The sequence below is a fragment of the Narcine bancroftii genome, chromosome 13 (assembly GCF_036971445.1).
Source record: "Narcine bancroftii isolate sNarBan1 chromosome 13, sNarBan1.hap1, whole genome shotgun sequence".
NCBI lineage: Eukaryota > Metazoa > Chordata > Chondrichthyes > Torpediniformes > Narcinidae > Narcine > Narcine bancroftii.
The window spans coordinates 54,505,269-54,528,325 of record NC_091481.1 but is presented as its reverse complement, the minus strand read 5'-3'; the positions used below and the strand labels follow the sequence as shown (position 1 = coordinate 54,528,325).

Below are 23,057 nucleotides of genomic sequence, written 5' to 3'. Positions count from 1 at the left end.
GATAAAGAGAATCACAAAAGGGTGTAGGTAGTAAGTGAAGTAAAATGAGCATCATACAGACTGCATGGCCAAATATTCTTTTAGAATTTAGCAAGAGGTTCAGGCAAGCTAAATGAGGAATGAACACCCTCTAATTCTTTACAGATCTGCTTGAAGAAGACTGAAGAAAACAGCCAACTTGCATTCAATTTCAGCATGAAAAAAAAATGGCGTTTTCGCATTTTTGAGATGGGGAGGGGTTAAAACACAAGTTCCAACAAGATCAAGGCCAATTCAAAACAATGAAATTCTCAGGAGTGTTTAAAAACCTAATGCCACATGTAATACAAATAGTACATGATTTGTTTAGCCACTGTTACTTTCAGGGTGATAAAAATGTCCACATTAATTTTATTGCATGTTCAAGTTTTTTTGCAGGAGACGCTTGCAGATGATGTATGGTGAGGGATTACAACTCAACTTTGGGGCTAGAGCTGCAACACCAACTGAAAAACTGCATTAATATATATATGTATAAAAACCTAAAAAATACAGCAAAACCCCTGGTATCCAGAATTCAAACAAATGGCAAAAAAAAGGAAAATAAAAATAAATAAACAAATAAAATAGGTCAAAAATGTTTAGTTTAAAATTATAAAAGTAAATGTTCTCTGAGAACACATAAACCTTTGGTGAAGATGGGAGCAAATATTCAGCCAGCTGAGTGCTTCATAGCTGCTGTTTGAATAAAATGGAGTAACCCAGGATTAAGAGTTGGTTAATGCTGCTCGCCATTGGGATGACACTTTTAAAGTTTCTCTTTATCCCTGCTTAGTAAGTTGCCTTGTTCAGAGTCTTTATCTGTAAACTTTGTTTTGGTGGGGGGGGGGGGCTCATTATCAATAACATTATTATTCGTCTTTTGGGCGGTACCATGGAGGGGGATGAACCTGCAGATGCAGTGATGGTTAAATGTTTTCAAAGAATGTGACTGAAAATAAAGTTAAATGCTCTAAGGTTTGTATATTCATGCAAGTGAAGTTGGTTCAGTCTAAGTACAGGAAAGTATTTTTGTCTTTTCAACTGTTTATTCTTTATGTAGGTGTTTTAATTAGACATTGTAAGAGCAAGTCTCAAGCAACTAGAAATTCTACCCATCTCCATAGGTGCTGGATTGTATTTTATTGTATTTATTTCCCAAAAGTATCTCAGTAAGTTATAACTCGCCAAATCGGCAGCTTCTAATTGCTTTTTTTCACTTCATTCATCATACTTAAATCTGTCATCAAATTATTTACCTTCAGTTTCCAAAATGTATAATCATGTGAAATCAAATATTGAGAGATTAAATAAAGTGCTCCAGTAAACAATAAAATTGGATACAAAATCTTGTCAACAGATTCAATGTACCCTTGCTTAAAATGAGCCTTGATTAAATTAACAGATGATAAATCAAAGTTAAAATAAAACAAGCAAAATTAATTTAGAAACTCACTGCCATCAGCCAGTAAATATGCTGGTTGTTAGAGTTAACCAGCAGCTTTGAATAGTAGACCATTCAACAGTTAAGGCGCCAAATCGTGTCCACCTGCCCCCTCCCCACACAAAAGCTTTGTACACTTTACAATGATGGATAATGTTGCATGGATGGCAAAAGCAAATCTTGGTAAAACGGAAAGCTTCCATGTTTCTTCCAACTCTGATGCCATGTGTTTGATAACAGTCATTAATGAACAGTTAGTTTTGTTATGGGATGGGCAGGTGAAGTGAGGAGAGACAAAGCTCAAAAACAGAGGTTTCTGACAGATTGTAGCTTTACATTTTTCCCCAAGGAATGTGGAGAGAGTATACAAATTACTATCTGCCGACAGGACTGCTTGCAAACAGGGAAAAATCCAAATTTGTATCTATACTGTTATGAGCCCAGAGGACGCCAAAACTCACCAGCCATGGATATTCACCAAGACAAATGATCACAAACAAAATATGCTTTTAATCATCTTTAAACATGAAAACAGAATCACACTTTAACATTACTATTGCTTGCTGGACACCCTCAACTGATTCCTTTTTAATCAGCCACTTCAGTGTCTTGCCGAAGAAGCTTGCCCCATCAGGGTTCTCCAGATGATAACCTCTTTCTTTCAGGTCACCACAGAGTTCCTTTTTGTTTCTCTTATTTCAAGTGAAACATTAGACAGCCAGTTCTCTTCTCCTGCATGAACCACAAGGGCTTTGACCAAGCTGAACTGAGCACTCACAACCAGTCTTCCAAATGGGGTTTTTCAACAAGCTTACCAGCTTGTCCTGTTCCAGTCCCAGCTGCTGACTGTAAAACTGCACAATTGATCTCTGTGTATCTCTCACACACAGGGAGAAAGCCTGTTTGACTCTCTCTGCTTGCAAAACCTCCCAGAACAGCAAGTTTCACTGCAGACAGTCTGCAGCTCCGACAAGTTCTTCCATTTGTTGCCTTTTTGTAAACAACAATCCATTAGTGAAGTCTCTTGGGCACTCTCCAAACCTTTTGCAAAGGCTCTGGGGCCGACATTGTCTAGCATGAGCAGAGTTCCAGTATTTTAAATAAAATCTGTTTTAAAGTGTTTGTATGTGACCTATACTAAAAAACCTGCCCCAATTTATCTCACAAAACCATATCTACATACAAAACAAACAACATAATCTGTCACAATATTCCAGCTCTCAGAGAAGCATGATAACATGGTTTGCTAATAAGTTTCCATCCTACCACAAAATAACTGCAGCAAAGCTCAATGTTCCAGTGAAGGCCAAGGAAAAAATATTAGATTTTAGTTCTGCAGACACAGAAACTGAGGTCTTTCTCCCAGGAGAAAAGATTAATAAATTTGGTTGTGAAAGATAATTTAAGAAATAACATCACAATATTCGAACAAATATGGGAACCATACATGTAATACAATAGGGAAATCCTACCATGAACCTCCACCACCTAAAATGACAGAAGGAGAAGACAACAAAATGAACTGACTCAGTATATAAAAGTAAAAGATAAAAATTTCTTGTTTATTTTATTAAGTGACAACATTGTTTAACGGATTTAATGTATCTTATAGATTGAACTTTGAATAAATGGGAAGGGGGGAGAGGGAGGGAGGGAAGGGAGGGGGGAAAAGGGAGAAAATGACACTGTATATATTCAAGAGAAAAATGTCTGTATGTATTTTAGTCAATATGGTTTATTGTGTAAAAAATTTAAAAAATCAAGATGAATTGAGATAGGGTAAAAAGGGTGAAACTATTCCCATTCCCAGCAGATAGTTGAATGATCATTGGACAAATTAAGACGATGGACAAAAGAGAGTGATTATAATCTGTAATTCACTGCCTACATAGGTGATGGAAATGAAAGCAATCAGGGTTTCAAAAAAAAAGGAGCTAGCTGGAGACTGCAAGTAAACAAATTGCAGGGCTTCAGGGGAAAAATTGAGAACGGGCAAAGTTTCAATTCTCTTTCTGAACTGTAATTATTTTCTGATCCAAGTTAGACCAAGCATAAACTTAAGGGCCTCATCCTGCATTTCCAAATGAAATGTCTGTCAATCCCAATAGTTCAAAACTAAAGTCAATCAACTGCCTTTGATTTTTTTTTAAGAATTCTGTTGAAGTCTGATTGCTGGGTTAAATTGACAGCTATGGAGAAAGTGGATTCATTGGTCATCAACTTTCAAACTTCCCGGTTCCTACATACTGGAATGAGTTAAAATATTACTAAGAATGAAAGTAGAGAAAAAAGAAACTAGGGAAGGATCGACTAAATCAGTCTTAAAAACACTAGATTCTATATTTAAGGAAATGGTAAATGGTAATTAAGTAATAACAGGATTGGGAAATTAACCAAAGGTAATAAAAACATCAATTTGGTTCTTTTTGAGATTGCGAAAAACTTTTATTAGTTGATATGACTGAAGAGTTTTGACTAAAGACATTGAACAAAAGAAGACTAAACAAAATTTGAACACAAAAATGGGACAAAATATTGATTAATAGAATCAAGTCATTTTCAGGCTGTGGAATGGTGACAGGCGAGGTGCTGCAAGGATCAGGCAGGGCACTTAAAATGTTCACAATCTATATTAACAACTTGGGGATTAGAAGACCAAACTCAATACATCCAAGGGTGCTGACCACACAAAATTGGGTGGCAGTGTAGGCTATAAAAGGAATGCAAAAGCATTTCAGAGATATAAACATTAAGTGAGCGAGAAATGGTTGATATTGGAAATTAAGTATGAAGTCAGTTTGTGTGAATCCGCCGCTACCTATATGGAATCTGTACGTTCTCCCCAATTCTGTGTGGGTTTCCTCTCAGTGCTCCAGTTTCCTCCCATGTTCCAAAGATGTATGGAGTTAGTAGGTTAATTTGGTGTATTTGGGCATCACAGGCATATAGGCCAGAAGGGCCTGTTACCGACTGCATCACCAATTTTAAAAATTACATTAAAATGAAGAAAGTGGTTTTCAAACACCTGGGCATCCTTATACACAAATCACAAGGAACATGCTAGTCTTCAATGCAAGAGGATACAAGGATAAGGTGGTCATTCTCCAATTATATGGGGGTCCTGGTGTGAATGCATCTGGAATATTTTGTGCAGACTAGTCTTCCTGCCTAGGTATAACTTAATATTTGCAACTGAATGAGAGCAGTTAAGGTTTACCAGATTGATTTGATAGGTTTGGAATTGATAAGTTTGGTATGTATTATGAAGTTAAGCAGACTGGACCTATGCTTTTGAATTTAGAAGAATTGAGAGGTGGCCTCATTAAAATGTAAATCAAATTCTTAAAGGACTTCAAAGGGAAAAATATAGAGAAGATGCTTGCCTTGGCTAGGGTGTCAGACTCTCAATGAGCCATTCAGGATAGATGGAACTAATAGCACTTTGTAGGGACTAATAACACTTTGGAATTTTCTCCCCAAGAGGGCTATGGAAGCTTAGTCACCTTGTATATTCACAAGAGGTCAATAAACTCCTGGTATTAGGGATTTGCCGATATACAAAAAAGAAAATGATTGATTTCTTATTCAATGTCAGGACAGGCTTAAAGGGCAAATGGCCTGTTCCTGATTTGTAATGGCCAAAGAGCAGATACTTCACTGAAAACTAGTCGCCACTCCCATTTCTGTTCACTACACAATGACTGTTGTAAGACAAAGCTAATTTCAGAAATGATACCAATTATTGGAAATTATTGAAATGTTTGCACTGTGTCACTGCCGCAAAACAATGAATTTCATGACTTGTTCATGACAATAAACTCTGAGTCAGATTCTGAAATCCCACAAACATGCAGAATTAGAGTACATCAAATGAGGATAATTAAGTTTGCAACTATTTATTCAACATTGATCAGAAGTATTGACAACTCAGGATCAAGCCAAGAGCTGATGAAACTATGGATCACGCAGCCTGTGCACGGCAGAATCTTAAAAACTGCAGATTCCCTGCTTTTTCTCTCCATTTGCTGTGATGCAAGGAAAAAAGGAATTGTTTTGAGCACAACACGCAACTTTAAATGGTAGAGATGTAAAAGTGGATTTATGTGCAGTGGCCAATTCTGACAAAGACAGAGAAAGTGAGTTCACGGAATCCGGAGTAGCCATTTCCACCACAAGTTGCTGATCCATGATAGTGGTTCAGGTTTTCTTCCTCTCCATTAGCACAGCCTGATCCACTGCACACATTGTCCAACTCTGTATTAGTATCTTTTCACACTCTTTACATTCTCACTTTCTTCCTGCCCCTGTGAATTGGTTGATTGCTAAAACCGACTCCAATGTCAACCCTAGCAGCTTAGTACAGATATTCCATTTGTCCCATCCATTCCTTCCCCAAGCACCCTAGTACAGATATTCCATTTGTCCCATCCATTCCTTCCCCATCCTAACAATCATCTGCTAGATCACAATTATACTTTTCAGTCTGTATTTAAAAGTTGAATACATTAATTAGTTAAATCAAGGATAGTTTGTCACCATTTTCATGCCCACAACTTAGAGAGATAACAGGGCTCAAATTTTTCTCACAAACTAGTTATAACAATCAACCAACATAGCTTGGATTGAAGCCTAGTTCTAAAAGGGGGCATGCCAATTAGACCACGTTATCTACTCGTGCTGACAACATTGTATTCCAAATATACAGGACCAGATCAAGGGCAGCGTCACATTAAGATGCTCGGAATTACAGAAAATCAAAAGAGGAACAGAACTCTAATGGATCAAATTGTTTCATCTGCATTGGTGAACAATCTATTAAAGGAACGAGGTGGAAGAAGAAAAAAAAATTGATAAGAATCTGGCAGTTACACATTCCTTAATTCTAAAATATATTGTTTAAGTTCGACAACAATTTTGTAGAAAATAACGATCCTTAAGTGCAAAAGGAAACTACTGTAATATGTTTCAGACATCAGTAATGGATTGATCCAACAATAGTTGTTCACACTCCTACAAATAGAATTGTAAACTGTGAGAATTAAACAGCTCAGTTGTATGCAGTTTATTTTCACCCATCTAGACAAGGTGTGTAGGATTTTGGGAGTAATCTACAGCACACCGTCAAAATGAATTAAAAAAAAGTAATTGAATTAAAGTTTTTTTAAAAAACGGAATACTCAAAGAATCAAACCTTTTGTCTCACCTTCTGAGTGGCGTCTTTCTTCTTTTTGTCCTCTTTTTTCCTTTTCTTTTCTTCCATTAACTGTTCTTCCTTTTCTTCTTCCTTCTCTCTGCAAACAGAAAACAATATTTGAAATACAAAAATTGGAGTGCCAGAAACAACAAAGTTTGAAATGCAAAACCAAATTGTCAACACGTCGATAGATTGTGAGGAATTAACCATATTCAATTAACTATTCAATCTCTTTAGGCATTTCCATTCTGATATAAGAATTAGTTTTTAAATTTAAAACAAAATTTAGACATACAGCATGGTAACAGGCCATTTCAGCCCATGAGTCCGTGATGCCTAATTTACACCCAACTTACACCCGTGTTACAATTTGAAGGGTGGGAGGAAACCAGAGCGACCGGGGAAAACCAATGCAGACAGGGGGAAAACATACAAACTCCTTACAGTGTTATTAGTTGCAAGTATAAAATGCATTATGTTTAATAGCAATCTTAATTAAAAAGTCAGTGATTTCTTCACAATTCTTTGTAACTCAAAAATTAAAATAGAGTGAAAATTCCACTTGTCACGTATATGAGGGGAGAGGGAAAGTCAAACAAAATGTATATCAATACCAAGGCAATTGTGCAACAACAAAAAGCCCTCGACCTGCATGCTTATGGTCCTATATGAATTTTGAGTGTAAATGAGTGTAATACCCCTGATATCAGACACTTATGGAGATTGGTAGATGCTAGATAAGTGAATTTTCCAGTTGCTTAAGATAGCATGCCTCATGATTGGTGAACTGACGGAGAGATCCACCAATTTTAAACTTCTGTACTTTTTACCTATTTATTTTCTGCAATTTCTTTTGCTGGTTTTACTGTACCACCTATAATAAGCTTAAGAGTCTATTTGCAGTAATCTTCCTCCGGTCTCCAACTTGGTAGGTGGACCTGCTGTGCCATCTGCATCTGAACATTTACAGATGACATCCACATCTCTGGGATATTGCAAATGTTAAATGAGGGAATGTGATTAGAAGTCTTCTCGCTTTAGTTTGTTAAAGGGTTCTTTTAAAAATGCAGAATTACTATATCAATGGAACATGAGTAAGCTACCTAGTTGCATGAACATTTAACTAGATTGTGGCAAATGTTGCATCTTAAATATTGCTTTAGCTCTGATTCCTTTATCTGGGGTATGAGAAAAGACTTGGGTTGATTTCACATCTGAAACACAGAGCAGGTTTGGGATCTTCCAGTGTGTATCAGACTAAATACATTTGTTTCCCAGATTAGGAGCAAGCTCCATATCCAGAATGTTTTCCATAATGGATTACTAGGACTATACTCGACTTAGAGTAGGATCATTTATTTTTAAAAATTGCTCAGTAAGTTACAACTTGTGCACTCTTATCATAAAAGTCACTCATGGCAAAAGCACATCTAAATTATTCCACATTTTATTATCTCTCTCTCTCCAAATCAGTAACTTTTATCATCCCACAATTCCTATGGAGCTGAAGGTGTTCTAGTATTCTATCGAAAACAGACATTCTTCAAGGGCCATGCGAGAGCGAGAAACTTACAGATTGTGGGAAGATGCAAAGAGCTCTATTCTATTCTCACCCAACATTAAAACATAGTTTCTGTTAACATGTATACTCGTCATTATACGCTTATCAAAACATTGATTTTTATTATTACAACAGCTGAGAACCTCTGAGCTGGAAGACTTCCTTTTCATCAATTAAGTTCCTAGCCTCTCTCTTCCGGTTGTTTTTTTTAAAAAAACCTTCCAGTTCAGCCAGACCATAGAAAACCTTTCCTTCAAAATATAGCTATTCTCTCACATACAGAAAATGTACACCAAAAAGTTTGGGCCAACTTAATTGCCACTAATTAGCATTATTTCCCAATTAATTTCAACTTTCAGCAGTCAAAAATAATTTAGGATTCTGTCAATAACTATCAAGTGAGTTATATTATTTCTTTTGAAAATTTATTTAAGGAAGGTTGTTTAATGTCTTTTCAACAGCTGGCAAATATTCATTTTTACTTAATTTTTTTTAGATATTTCGATTATAAATTTCTTACATACTATTATTGAATGAAGATCAATGCCTGAAGAGGGCGCACAAAATCAGTGAACCGGTGCGGACTCGAAAGGCCAACATGGCCTGTTTCCGCTTGTATATCCCACCAGATCTAGTTGATAATATTTTCCAATTGAAATAATGCTAATTAGTGGCAATTAAGTTGGCCCAAACTTTCTGTTCTAATAATAAAAATCAATGTGTTGATAAGCATATAATGACGAGTGTACATGTTAACAGAAACTATGTTTTAATGTTGGGTGAGAATAGAATAGAGCTCTTTGCATCTTCCCACAATCTGTAAGTTTTTCGCTCTCGCGTGGCCCTTGAAGAGCAAGGATTAATTGGAATTATATAGGATATTGAAATTACATCAAGTACTTCAGACACTTTTGTGCTCAAGTTGTTCTGCTGTTATACTAGGACAAGATTGTTGCTAGTCTATGTAGTTAAACAGCTTCCAAATTGTTTCAGCAGGCCCCACAGAGGATATATTAGAGATGAAGGCTTTTAAAACTTCTGTTAATTAAACATGCGACACATTCAGAGAAAAAAAAACACAAAATGGGCATTTTGTTCACTATGCACTGCACATTTCAATACAATATACAAAGAGTTATTGTTCTTCCACTCTATGCACCCTGCCCCAATCCAGCTAAGATTTACAAAATTACATAGTATTTGATGTTTCAGGTAGCTATGAAAAAAAAATTAAATTTAGGAAGTTTTAAGATAATGCAAGGAAGGGCAACTCCAAAGTAGATAACAGTCCTTAATTCAATACAAAGTGGCAATCAAATTCAGAAGCTGCAATGCATGGTGCTGAAGATTAAAATATCCCACCAGGGTATGTCCTGAAGTTTTGCATCATGCCAACTGCTGGGGTGCAGGAGAGATATTTACAATGTACTTAACATTGTCAAAGTACCCCAAGAAGAAAAAACATTCCTGTTTCTCAGTAGTGATGATGCAGCCCAAAAAATTGACCCCCCAAAACTTACTTCAAACCTGCACTGTTTTTTTCCATCTCTTTTTCAGTAAGTGCTCGTTACAGAGACATTATTGCTAAATTAAAGCGCTGATTGAGTACAAAGAAAGTAAGGTAGCTCACTTGGACCTGGGATGGGGAGTGCACACAAGAAAGCTAACACTCTCCACTAAATACAAAAAGAGCCATCATTTCACCTTATTCATGACACAACCTATCTCATTGAATGGGCAAGGATTAAATGATCCTATAGAATATTTGGCTCATTGATGAACACTAATTTGGAAAATATATTCATCTACCCTAAGTAAAAACTCATCTTTCTGCCCTGGTAATCAAACATATTCTTTTGAAATCCTTCATTACTTAAAAACACTTCTAAACATGATGTACCTAGGAAAGTTGTCATCTCTACATCTACTTACCAGTATGGCATGAAGCCTCTTTGTTTCTTTGTTGAGCACAGACCCAACTAGCTCCCCTCCACAATACCCATTCCTACAGATGAACTCCCACAGAGATCAAGCAATTTCTCCTCCAACTCGGTTCACTTTTTCTAGATCAAAGTTGCAAATTTAGCAACTCATTTTGGTTCTTTTTGTGAAAAAAGATGCAAGTCTTTGTTTCAGTGCAAAACAGATCACTTTTTCAACCCTTGCGCAACGGTGCTACTTCCTGCCATCATTACTTTTGCTGTCAATTTTCACCCGGTTTTCACCTTTATACTCTTCTTCCTGAATCTCTGGACTTTTCCAACCCAAGGCATTAACAAGTGTCAAACACCCATTAAAAGCCAATAGATTCCCATTTCTTTCTCATCTACATTTGCTCACACCCTTCCTCTTCTAAGGACCTCATTCATTCTCCTGTTTTGCCTTATTCCCAGTTCTGATGGTTTCGTTCTGCAAAAGCTGAATGTTGTTTTTACATTTTTAATTTTGTTTTTCCAGTATCTGCAGGTTTTAAAAAAATATTTTATGTGCTGGGATGGAGAAAAATGTAAATTAACTGTAGTATCTCCTAATATATTTAACATGGAAGACTTGGATTAAGTTGTGGCTTTACTAAATTTGAGGAGTAAATTAACCTGTGAACTAAAAGCACATGCACCCCAAGATGCACGGTCAATGGATTATTTCTGGAGCAATCCATTCATACTTTCATTAAGCTGAAATGAGGGAGAAACTACATTTGATTTTAGTTTTGTTGCATTCTCGGTGTATCCCAGAAACAGATCTCTGATGGTAATATCTTGAAATACTCATCTAGAACACTCACAATGTACTCTGAAGAAAAGTGCAATGTTCAGCTTATATTTAATAGCGCACTCTTTCCAACGATTAGGATGGAATTTAATAATATCAACACAATTCAACGTTTGAAGCGAATTTCATCTTTTGTTTTAAACTTATAATAGAAAAAATATGTAGGCTATAGAGGAAGAATAGAAAATGGAGTTCTCCTTGAATGAATTGGATATGGACATATCTGACAAGGAGACAAGGCTCATGCATTTAAACCACAATATATATTTCAAAGCTAATGATTTCATAAAACCCAGAAAAGGAAATAAGAGCCAGCATCTACATAGTTCACTAACAGAGAGCAAGTGGCAATGTACAGCAACCACAAACTTCCCCTTTACTTATCTGACAAACAGATGGTTGATTTTCATGGGTGAAATTAGGTCAAACTAGGAAGCAAAGGTATCTCTAAATTTTGTTGCTATCTTTGTGTTACTGAGACACCCACAAAATCAAATGTTTCTCTTTAAGCAAATACGCCTTGTCTTTTTACCCCCCAAATCAGGTTGCATCTTGTGGTTAAAAACACAGAAATGATGGAGGAACTTAGCCAGTCGCGAAGTGTCCACAGGAGGTAAAGAAATATTATCAACTTTTCAGGCCTGAGCCCTTCTTCAGGGTTTCTTTGGCTTGGCTTTGCGGACGAAGATTTATGGAGGGGTAATGTCCACGTCTGCTGCAGGCTTGTTTGTGGCTGACAAGTCCAATGTGGGACAGGCAGACACGGTTGCAAGGGAAAATTGGTGGGTTGGGGTTGGGTGTTGGGTTTTTCCTCCTTTGTCTTTTGTCAGTGAGGTGCGCTCTGCGGTCTTCTTCAAAGGAGGTTGCTGCCCGCCAAACTGTGAGGCGCCAAGATGCACGGTTGGAGGCAATATTAGCCCACTGGTGGTGGTCAATGTGGTAGGCACCAAGAGCTTTCTTTAGGCAGTCCTTGTACCTCTTCTTTGGTGCACCTCTGTCTCAGTGGCCAGTGGAGAGCTCGCCATAGAACACGATCTTGGGAAGGCGATGGTCCTCCATTCTGGAGACGTGATCTACCCAGCGCAGTTGGATCTTCAGCAGCGTGGATTCGATGCTGTCAGCCTCTGCCATCTCGAGTACTTCGATGTTGGTGATGAAGTTGCTCCAATGAATGTTGAGGATGGAGCGGAGACAACGCTGGTGGAAGCGTTCTAGGAGCCGTAGGTGATGCCGGTAGAGGACCCATGATTCGGAGTATGACAACGGCTCTGTATACGCTAATCTTTGTGAGGTTTTTCAGTTGGTTGTTTTTCCAGACTCTTTTGTGTAATCTTCCAAAGGCGCTATTTGCCTTGGCGAGTCTGTTGTCTATCTCGTTGTCGATCCTTGCATCCGATGAAATGGTGCAGCCGAGATAGGTAAACCGGTTGACCGTTTTGAGTTTTGTGTGCCTGATGGAGATATGGGGGGCTGGTAGTCATGGTGGGGAGCTGGCTGATGGAGGACCTCAGTTTTCTTCAGGCTGACTTCCAGGCCAAACATTTTGGCAGTTTCCGCAAAACAGGGCGTCAAGCGCTGAAGAGCTGGCTCTGAATGGGCAACTAAAGCGGCATCGACTGCAAAGAGTAGTTCACAGACAAGTTGCTCTTGTGTCTTGGTGTGAGCTTGCAGGCGCCTCAGATTGAAGAGACTGCCATCCGTGCGGTACCGGATGTAAACAGTGTCTTCATTGTTGAGGTCTTTCATGGCTTGTTTTAGCATCATGCTGAAGAAGATTGAAAAGAGGGTTGGTGCGAGAACGCAGCCTTGCTTCACGCCATTGTTAATGGAGAAGGGTTCAGAGAGCTCATTGCTGTATCTGACCCGACCTTGTTGGTTTTCGTGCAGTTGGATAACCATGTTGAGGAACTTTGGGGGGCATCCGAGGCACTCTAGTATTTGCCAAAGTCCTTTCCTGCTCACGGTGTCGAAGACTTTGGTGAGGTCAACAAAGGTGATGTAGAGTCCTTTGTTTTGTTCTCTGCACTTTTCTTGGAGCTGCTCGAGGGCAAAGACCATGTCAGTAGTTCCTCTGTTTGCGCGAAAGCCACACTGTGATTCTGGGAGAACATTTTCGGCGACACTAGGTATTATTCTATTTAGGAGAATCCTAGCGAAGATTTTGCCTTCAATGGAGAGCAGCGTGATTCCCCTGTAGTTTGAGCAGTCTGATTTCTCGCCTTTGTTTTTGTACAGGGTGATGATGATGGCATCACGAAGGTCCTGAGGCAGCTTTCCTTGGTCCCAGCAGACCTTGAAAAACTCATGCAGTTTGGCATGCAGAGTTTTGCCGCCAGCCTTCCAGACCTCTGGGGGGATTCCATCCATACCTGCTTCTTTGCTACTTTTTAGTGGTTCAATTGCTTTATATGTCTCTTCCCGGGTGAGGACCTCATCCAGCTCTAGCCTTAAGGGCTGTTGAGGGAGCTGGAGCAGGGCAGATTCTTGGACTGCGCAGTTGGCACTGAAAAGAGATTGGAAGTGTTCTGACCATCGGTTGAGGATGGAGATCTTGTCGCTGAGGAGGACTTTGCCGTCGGAGCTGCGCAGCGGGCTTTGGACTTGGGGTGAGGGGCCGTACACAGCCTTTAGAGCCTCATAAAAACCCCTGAAGTCGCCAATGTCAGCACTGAGCTGGGTTCGTTTGGCGAGGCTAGTCCACCACTCATTTTGGATCTCCCGGAGTTTCCGCTGAAGATGGCTGCATGCGCGACGGAAGGCTCGTTTCTACTAGTTAAATTATATGGACACATTTCATTGATCCAGTTACAATTCAGTAGCCAAACAACATACTGTATATACTTCACAGACCAAACCATATTTTAACAAGGCTATAAGAGTCATTGTAGAACTCAAAATGAATCCAGTGAATACATTAAGTAGAGATAGGACTAGCAACTGAGATGGTACTGAAGTAGCCATTGCAAGCTATCTGAGCAGTCATGACCCAGTGACAAGGAGGTGCTAGACAAGAGGAAACCACACACACACACACACACTTCTCAATTTCCAACACCACCCCCCCTCCTGCCCCCCACCCATGACCATTTCAGTTCCTAGATGTCTGCCCCTTCAGTGTCCAATTTGTCACCCTCCCTCAGACCAACTCCAAGACTATATCTCATCTGGAAGAGTGAGTACATCTAATCACATTAAAAAGCATTTACATCAAATGAAAATAAGATAAAGGGTTACCATGTATCTTCAAATTTCATGAATCAAATACATGATATCTAATTTTTTTCTGAACTTTAACAGGACATAATATGAGAGAGCCATTGAAACACTGTTGGAGGTCTAGTCTTTCCATTTGAATAGGATTGCTCTTCTCGCTAACAATGTAGAGAAGGCCACAACCGGTTGTGCAGGTACAGAAAAACTCCCTATGTCTGGTTCAATACAGCAGTTATTGGACTGGGTCGGAGCTCCACCTGAAATACAGTTGAAAAATTATTATTAAAAATGTATTACCAATAGATTTTTAAGGATGGACAAGACTATAATATGTGTCAATGTAGCAATATCAGATTTGCATGTCACAAATAGGATTAATATTAGAAAAGATACAAGCTACCTTATCTTTGGACACTTTGAATTGGATTAATGAATGTCGAGCACATAATGAAGATGTATTCACCAGTTTAAAAATCCTGTCACATAGATCCTCCGATAAGGGCTTGTAAGTTCCAATACCCAAGCCTTTTTAATCTTATCTGAAGTACTTGATGTAATTTCAATATCACATACAATTCCAATTAATCCTTCCTGAGAAGATTCAATATTATCAACTAGATCTGGTGGATATACAAATGGAAGGTCCGGTAATGCTATTTAAAAAAATTATAATCTGTAAATCTCTTTAAAAAAAGAATATTTGCCAGCTGTTCAAAAGACATTTAAAAAACCTTCTTTAAATAAATTTTCAAAATAATTAATATCTTTGATTTTCCATATACAGAAAGATTGATCAATTAGTGAAGGTCACAAAAATAATTACAAGAGATAGGACTAGATAAAACAAAGTTTTTTTAAATTTAAAAAAGTTTCCTAAATTGGAACCAGATTCACAATGTATGTTTGAATATTGGATTAGATTAAGAGTCTCCAAAGTGGTCCATATCAAACCCTGAGGGTCAATGGGACCATCCAATGGGGTTGATAAATGCCAGGGGGGAGAAGGGGGGGGGGGGGGCGATTGATAATGCTGGGAGAATCAATTTAAAACAGTGCAAATGGCAGTGTTGGTCAACCACTCATGAGAGCGAGCTTTGGTGGCTATCATGTTGTATTTGATTTTGGCTTTTGAATTAATTTAGAGCGAACAGGAAGACGGAAAGAGTTATGTGTTCTATGTTTTGCACATGTGTAATCATGAAAATTTTTGGACCACTTTTTGGGAAAAGGGGAAGGGGGGCAGACTTTTATACAGTTAGAACTTTTGCCCTCATGAGTACCTGCATTGTTTGAGGCATTGAGAGATCAGATGACCAGGACTTGGTGGTATGTTCATGGTTTGAGCATCAGTAGCTCAGATGCCATCAGGGTGATGATCTGCAGTTGAGTGTTCGGATGGGCTGGCGTGCTTTGGTGCAAGGATCCGTGGTCGGAGGTCAGATCAGCGGGCAGCAGGGACAAGGATCCACGATTGGTAGTTTGTACTGGTGGGCATCGGGGCGAGGATATATGGTTGGGTGTTTAGATGGGTGGACGCCATGGCAAGGATCTGTGGTTGGAAGTTCAGATGGGCAGGCGTCGGTGGGGGGGGGGGGGGGGGAGAGAGGATCCATCGGGAAAATAGATGGGCATGCGGCTGAGGCCAAAAATAGGGGGGGGGGGGGGGTTAACTTTAACACGGGATCAATTATTACCCAAGTATATTTGGCACCTATGTTAACGCCCTCCCCCAGTCCAACACCTCCATCCCCTACTGTACAACACTGCCATCTCCCCGCCCAGCGCCACACTCCCCCTCCATCCAGCTCCGCCATGAAGGATATATCCTAATTGATCTTGGAAAAACTAAATGGAAGAGAGGCACTCAATAAAGAGGCCAGTGAATATTGCTACATAGATTTCAATTCTAAATCTGTTCATAATGGACGATCCAGTTTGTCCAGAATAAAAAATTCAAAAAGTTAAATAATGAATATTAAAACACCTTCAATCCCTAATGTACTTTGTGGCTTTTTCAGTCCTCTGGGTGCCTACTTTCACCCCATTCTTCTTAGTAAGTTGTCCTCTTGCCTAACAGCTGCAGCAACCCAAATTTAATCTGAATCTCTGCTGTTGTCTCGATGGAATTTGCCAGTTCTCTCTCTAACTGCATGGGTTTCCCCAGGTGCTTCTGTTTCCTCCAACATACAAATAAAAATGATTTATAGGTTAATTAGTTACTGCAAGTTACCCTTCGAGCAGGTAAGTGGCAGAAGAATCAGGGTGAGGTTGATGGGCATGACAGAGAGTAGAGGTTATGGTGAAATAATTATGGGGATGGAATTGCTCTGGGAACCAGGGAGCAATGCAATGTCATTCACCAATGATCTCAGCAAAGATTCAGGAGTGGGGGGATGTTGTTGTTGGTGACATCTGTGAGTTTGCAGGCATCAAGCAGCACTCCTGCCCTTGCTCCCACCTTCAAGGTTGCTGATATATAACAACCAAATGAAGTCAAAATAAAATCGCTTGCCCACACCCTAGAAGGAGATGAAAATTACCCTGTTAGTTGTCAAGGTTGGAGAGCTAAATTGAAATCATCTGGCAACATGGAAAAAATAGGGGAAGTAACTCCAACACCACAAAATGTCAAAACCACCAACCTATCCACCAGAGGAGCAAGTACAACACCTCATGGCAGCACCGGTTTATATTACAAAATCAACTAAGTGAGAGGTCATAAGGTTATCTGCATCAACCAGCTTATGACAAGAACCAATTAATATTGGGTTGACATTGCTGAAGCCAGTCTGTTACTTCCATTAGCCTGGCCCCAAAACAACTGTTCTGCAAGAAAAACAACAGTGAATCTCAAGGATTTGGCAACTCCACTTCTCAAACAGTGCTGTTTGAGAATCAATTATTTTCAATGCATTTCCACTGTACACTTCATACCTTTCCAGTGTAAGTTAAAGGTTCAAATTCATAATTAGAGAACATACATTACATCACATACAATCTTAGAATTCTTTTCCCTGCAGTAAATTTTACTCAAGAAGGAAGATACTTATACCAAAGAGAGAAAGATAGATAATTAAAGAAATGTAAACAAACTGACTATGAAATAGAGAAAAAAAATTCAGTAGATAACTAATGTGCTAAGTAAGAGTCCTTTGAGCCCATTGTTGAGAAGTCCGATGGTGGAGGGGTAGCAGCTGTTCCCGAACCTAGTGGTGCTAGTCTTGAGGCGCCAATACCCATTTCCTGATGGCAGCAGTGAGAACAAAGCATGTCCTGGGTGTTGTGGATCCATAATGATTGCTGCTGCTCGCTGAAGGCAGCACTCTCTGTGGATGTTCTCAAATGGTGGGGAGGGTTTTGCCTGTGATGTACTGGGCCGTGTCCACTACCTTTTGCAGGTCTATATGCTCAGGGATTTTGGAACCTCCATAGCAGGCCGTGATACATCCGGCCAGCACACTCTTCACTGCACTATCTGTTGAAGTTTTCCAAGTGTTTTGATGTCATATTGAACCTCCACAACTTTCAATGCAAGAACCAAGTATCTACAGCATCCAGACTATATTGTCACCTGTGAACAAACGATTGGTTTCTTTACCAAAAATGACTAAATGATCATTATTGGGAGAAAAAAAGACATTTCTGGACTGGACACTCCAACAAGGAAGAAGAACCTTAAAGAGCAAGGTTCAACAGTGTGGAAAACAAACAAGATGGATGCCTCTAAGAGGGAAATAAAAAGCTCAGAACATCCAGCCACTTATGGATAATCATGGTATCTGCACTTTCAGTTCTGCCAAAGCCAGAAGGCAAAAAGCACCTACTGGAAGGAACACTTTGAAGAATTACTCAGGCCGATTCCATTCCACAGCAACCATGACTGTCCAATTTCAACATAGTTCCAGACCAACAAGTGAAAAAAAGTCAAATGCCAATTGAAATATAACACCATCAGGAGCAGGCATCCTTGTCAAGAACTTCAGTCACAAATCCACAACAACATAGCCAGAATCTGGGAAGAGAACATTTCATATTTATGACCATCTTCAAGAAAGGAGATCAAATCTATTTGAAGCCATAGCAATCACCCCCTGCTGTCTACCACAGGGAAAGTTATGACTAACACCTTGAGTGGTCAAACAGCATTTCCCGAAATTCCATCTATTCAGAGGAACAACGGGTGATATTAGCTGTGCATCAACTCTTTGCAGAAATATAGGGAGCACCATCAGCTACTACATAATTTCGGACCCCACAAACTGCACAATTGGGAGAACAGGCTTAGCAAAACAAAGATCCCAAACCAAACTGTTCTCATGAAACAGAACTTCCCTATGACAACAAATGTACACGTTGAGATGTTAGAAAAGGCAGCCTACGTTCCACATCATGTAAACCACATCTCAAAGACAAAAAAAATTACTGGAGGAACTCAGCAGGTTGAAAAGCATCAGTGGGAGAAAAAGTATCGATGTTTCAGGTCAGAATCTTTCATGTAGACTCCCAACATCCTGAACCTGTTTTGCTCCAGATCCCAGAATATGGCAGCATCTCGTGTGTCTCCACATCTCAAAGATGACAGACAATGACGATAAAAGTCATCACCATGTTCAGTACACCAGTGAAGCCCTTTTAAGCCTCGTGAAAAAAAAATTGAAGATCAAGGTGTCAAACACCACAAAGCTCAATGTCTATCAGGTAACAGTGATATCTTCTCTCTTTCATGCTGAGACATGCAACCTCTCAAAGCATCAATCCATCTCCAGAAAATCTTCCAAATCTATTGGCAGAATAAGAAAGCCAAATTATACATTTGCTCCGAGGCCAACATCCTCAGCACTAATTACCCTCACTTTGCTCCCATGGACAAGCTATGGCTTTTTTGCATTTTACGACAGCACATTTCTGAAATACATACTTCATTCTGACTTCCACCATTGACAAGAGGAAAAGATTCCAGTGACTCATGGATACCCTGAGCCACCAACTCTGAAAACGGGCAAAGAACATTTAGGTAGGATTGACAAGTTTACAAAAGCCCAGTGTAAACAAAGGGGGAACACATCACCTATCACTCCTTCAAGTCACTCCTGCCACATCTATGGCAGAGTCTAAACTGATTTTGGTTTTTAAAAAGATGGGATTACCAAAATCAAACTCCAAAAATTTTTTCTACTATGCATTAGCAAACAGAAAAGATTTTAGGGGTTTTTGCAATTCTGTCTTAATTGGTAGGATTTGACAAGTATGCTACAAACACTGGGAATGTGTAGGTGTTACATGGTTATATAGAAATGTTTGTATAATTGAAAATTTAAACTATTGAAAGTATTACACACACACACACACAACACACACACACACAGAAACTTAAAAAAAAGTGGCACTCTGCCGGGAATGTTATCTAGTCCAGCAGCTTTCCATGGGTTGACCTTGCCGAGCCCTCTCTTCACTTCAGCCACTGCAAGACACAACACCTGGTCTTTTGGAGGAGAGGTTTCTTGCAGGGGTTGACACTCAGGGGTATTGGCATCCTCTACCAGACCATGATAACCCTTAATAACATTAATTCCCTGCATTGATAAATAAACTAAACAGGAATATATATAACCATATACAGCACAGAACAGGCCAGTTTCGCCCTACTAGTCCATGCTGGAACAAATCCCCACCCTCCTCGTCCCACTGACCAGCAATCCAATCCTCTCCCCTCCATGTAATCATCCAGTCTTTCCGTAAATGTAAAAAAATTACTGTGCTGATATTGAAAAATCAAATAAAATCAAAAATGCTAGAAACAACAGCAGGTCAGGCTGCATTTGTTTAAAAAAAAGTCACTGGTAATAGTTTGGAAATTCCAAAAGAAAATAAGTTGCAGCAGAAGGGCAGGAGTTGAAGGATATGGATGGATGGGACAAAGGCAATATCGTCAAGAGGGCAAGTCCACGATTGTCATGGTCATAGGCTGTCGATTCAGCTACATGATTCATGGACTAATAATGGCAATAATAGAGGATGAGAAAAAAGTGTAATAGCTGAGAAATGCAGGTTAAGAGCAGTAGCATCACACAGATTTGTGGACCGCAAAATTGATACATTACAGATAGGTCTCTGGACAACAATTTTTTTTTAAAATGTTTGCTTCCTGAATAATAATTGGGGATTATGATAGACAATTTCAAGCCAAATACAAAGCTAATTTCAGATTTGCGGTATGGCGTAGAAATTTGGAGAAACATTAAATGATCTTTTATTGAATTTAGCATAATTAATCTCAAAGATGCTGACACATTGCATTAGTTCAACTGACCTAAAATATTTTGCCACTGATTTTTGTTTGTACTCAGCATCTGATGCCTCTTGTATCAGTGTCCAACAAAAGTTGGCTAGCATTGATGGATTCCAGTTGCCCTGATAGCACTTTTCCATGGTCACAATGTCCTGGTTAAACCTTTCACCATGTTCATCAATGACTGCACTAAGATCAGCATTTCAACTGCATTGAATCTTCCTGAATAAATGTTATTGTTAAGTACACTTACAATGCTAATGCATGAGGAACATGTGCATCAACATGCCTTCAATTTATATCAATGTGACTTGTCTGCATCTATCCTGATTAAGCATGCCCAGGCCTAAGACAATATATGCATAGCATCTGCACTGAGAGCATGCCCAGACAGGCTTGGAGTGACCAAGTTACAGCTAAAGGTATCTGATAGGAAAATTTTACGGTGATTTTCTTGATCAACAGCCCAAAATCCATAAAATGCACCCCAAAATGTTCAGGAAGTAAAATCTTCATTGTCCAGTGTAGTGAGCCTACATAAAAATTAGTTAGTTCAGATACAAACACTGAAAACAAGTTATTCAATTTTTTTTTTTAATTGAGGCATGTTGCAGTCTTCTAGACTCTATTTTGAATTCCTCATTTTCAGAACATAGTGCTAATTAAATTCCTCTTTCCTTTAGATGCTGACCTGCTGAGTGTTTCCAGCATTTTCAGCTTCACAGGCTAGTACACAAAACAGTGAATTTGAAGCCTGCACTGGCATTGGAAACACAAACCATAATATCTGGGATTCTATTGAAAGTGATTTGCTGAACAAAAAAAAAGTGCATGACCCAGCACAATGTTCTTTCACAAAGAAACAAATCCAATCCAGGCTAGAGGGGATGACCTTTTTTACTTGGCTGAAGAATTCTGTGGAATAAAACAGAGCTATCCTAAGCCAAATCAGACCTTAATGTTCCTCACATTATACAACACCACATCTTGACATTCTGGTTAGCAGCTTTTCCCATTTAAACATACACATTAGGAGCAACGGTAGGCCTTTCCGCCTCTCACACCATTTAATACAGTTGATCTCAATGCAACCTCAACTCCCTCATATCCGCCCGCCAACACAGCAATCTTTTTATTTCTGTACTTCAGCCATAAACATATCCAAAGATTGTTTCCTCTGTCCTTTGAGGAAGACGGCCAGAGGCTAACTATCAGAAAATAAATAATTCACCTTATCTCAGTTCAAAAGAACGAAATGCTTATTTTTGAACAGTGATAACTCCCCCTCCCAACCACCACCCAGTTCTAAATTTTTAGAAGAAAATTTTTTGAAAGTAGGGGGTAGTGAAGTTCCTTGGAGATCTAGCACGAACGAGGGTAAAAGCATAGAAAATAACCCTACTATTTTACTGGTGGGGGAAAAAGTGCTTGATAGAAGAATTAGCTTCAGAAGAATGAAGGAGAAAAAAGTGATTTTGAAAGAAAAGATGGCCCAAATGTCCAACGAACGTCAAGAGAGCTGGCCTTGTGGTGAAGGAAATGGAGGGAGGTGAGAGGCAAAAAAGCAACAGCCTACCTGGAGAACCTGTGGAGATGGGAGGCAGCAGGGGCCATTTGATGGCGGGTCCAGGAATTGATGCAGATATCATGGAGGTGGAGTCGGTGCTTCAGGTCGAAGCCCAAGGTTTACAGTGAGAATGGGTGGAGAGCGGCAGTGAAGAGGAGGCTGCGCCTGCAACCCCTGGGGAATGAGGGAGCCAGCGAGGCAGCAGAACAGCAGAGGGGGAGCCGTGTCGGCAGTGAGAGTGCTGATGGCAGAAGGGAGGTTAGCGACGGCAGCGAGTCTAGTGAGCAGCGGCAAATGTGAGTCGGGCCCAAGAGGCTCAGGAGACTGAGGAAGCAGCGGAAGTTTGCAACTCTGATTCTGCACTTCGAGGCAGGGGTGATGGATCATACAGCACCGTTCCTGCAACTTATGGGAGGCTGCAAAGAGGCAGGGGCAGTGAAGATGCCAACAGTGATGTAGGAGCCAGCGATGATGGCTGTGGGAAAGGCATTAGAGGCAGCAGTAGAATGTTGGGAAGGAATGCACCACCATGAACAGGAGAAACACAGAGGGAGGGGAGGAAGGGACTGGGACCGCCCCCCATGGACAGTATCAAGACAATGATGGAGGCAGCCTCTGAGCAGAGGCTGAAAAATGCTTTGGAAAATGTAATGAAGGATTTGTCAGTAGAGATGAGGGAACTTAGGAGGGCAATGGAGGAGGTGTCCAGAAGAGTACACAGGATAGAGTGGAGGAAATTATAGAACAGTTAGAGGGCAATAGGGACATAGGGGTGAAGGATAGTAAAAGGCTCTGGGACAAGTTAGACATGTTAGAGAATTATAATAGACAAACTTAAATTGGGCTCACAGAGGGGAGGGAGGAAAGAGACCTTATTACATTTGTTTTAAGGGGAGGATCCTTGAGGTATTGGAAATGGGGAGAGGAACTACAAATAGAAGGAATTTATCAGCCCCCCCTTCCCTAAACCGGGGCCAACACAGAAGCCTCGCCCGATGC

General features: G+C 39.8%; 1 protein-coding gene across 11 annotated transcripts in view; it reads right to left on the bottom strand.

Annotated features, from left to right (window-relative positions):
- LOC138748265 (trinucleotide repeat-containing gene 6B protein-like) overlaps nucleotides 1-23,057 on the bottom strand; it is a 220,343-nt gene that overhangs the window by 54,024 nt on the left and 143,262 nt on the right. For 9 of the 11 annotated variants that reach the window (XM_069908126.1, XM_069908127.1, XM_069908122.1 and 6 more), the window contains one exon: nucleotides 6,666-6,753. In XM_069908126.1, the coding sequence (XP_069764227.1) occupies nucleotides 6,666-6,753 (88 nt within the window). Of the gene's footprint in view, nucleotides 1-6,665; nucleotides 6,754-14,223; nucleotides 14,460-23,057 lie in introns of all 11 variants that reach the window. The other 2 variants (XM_069908131.1, XM_069908132.1) reach the window with 1 other exon arrangement.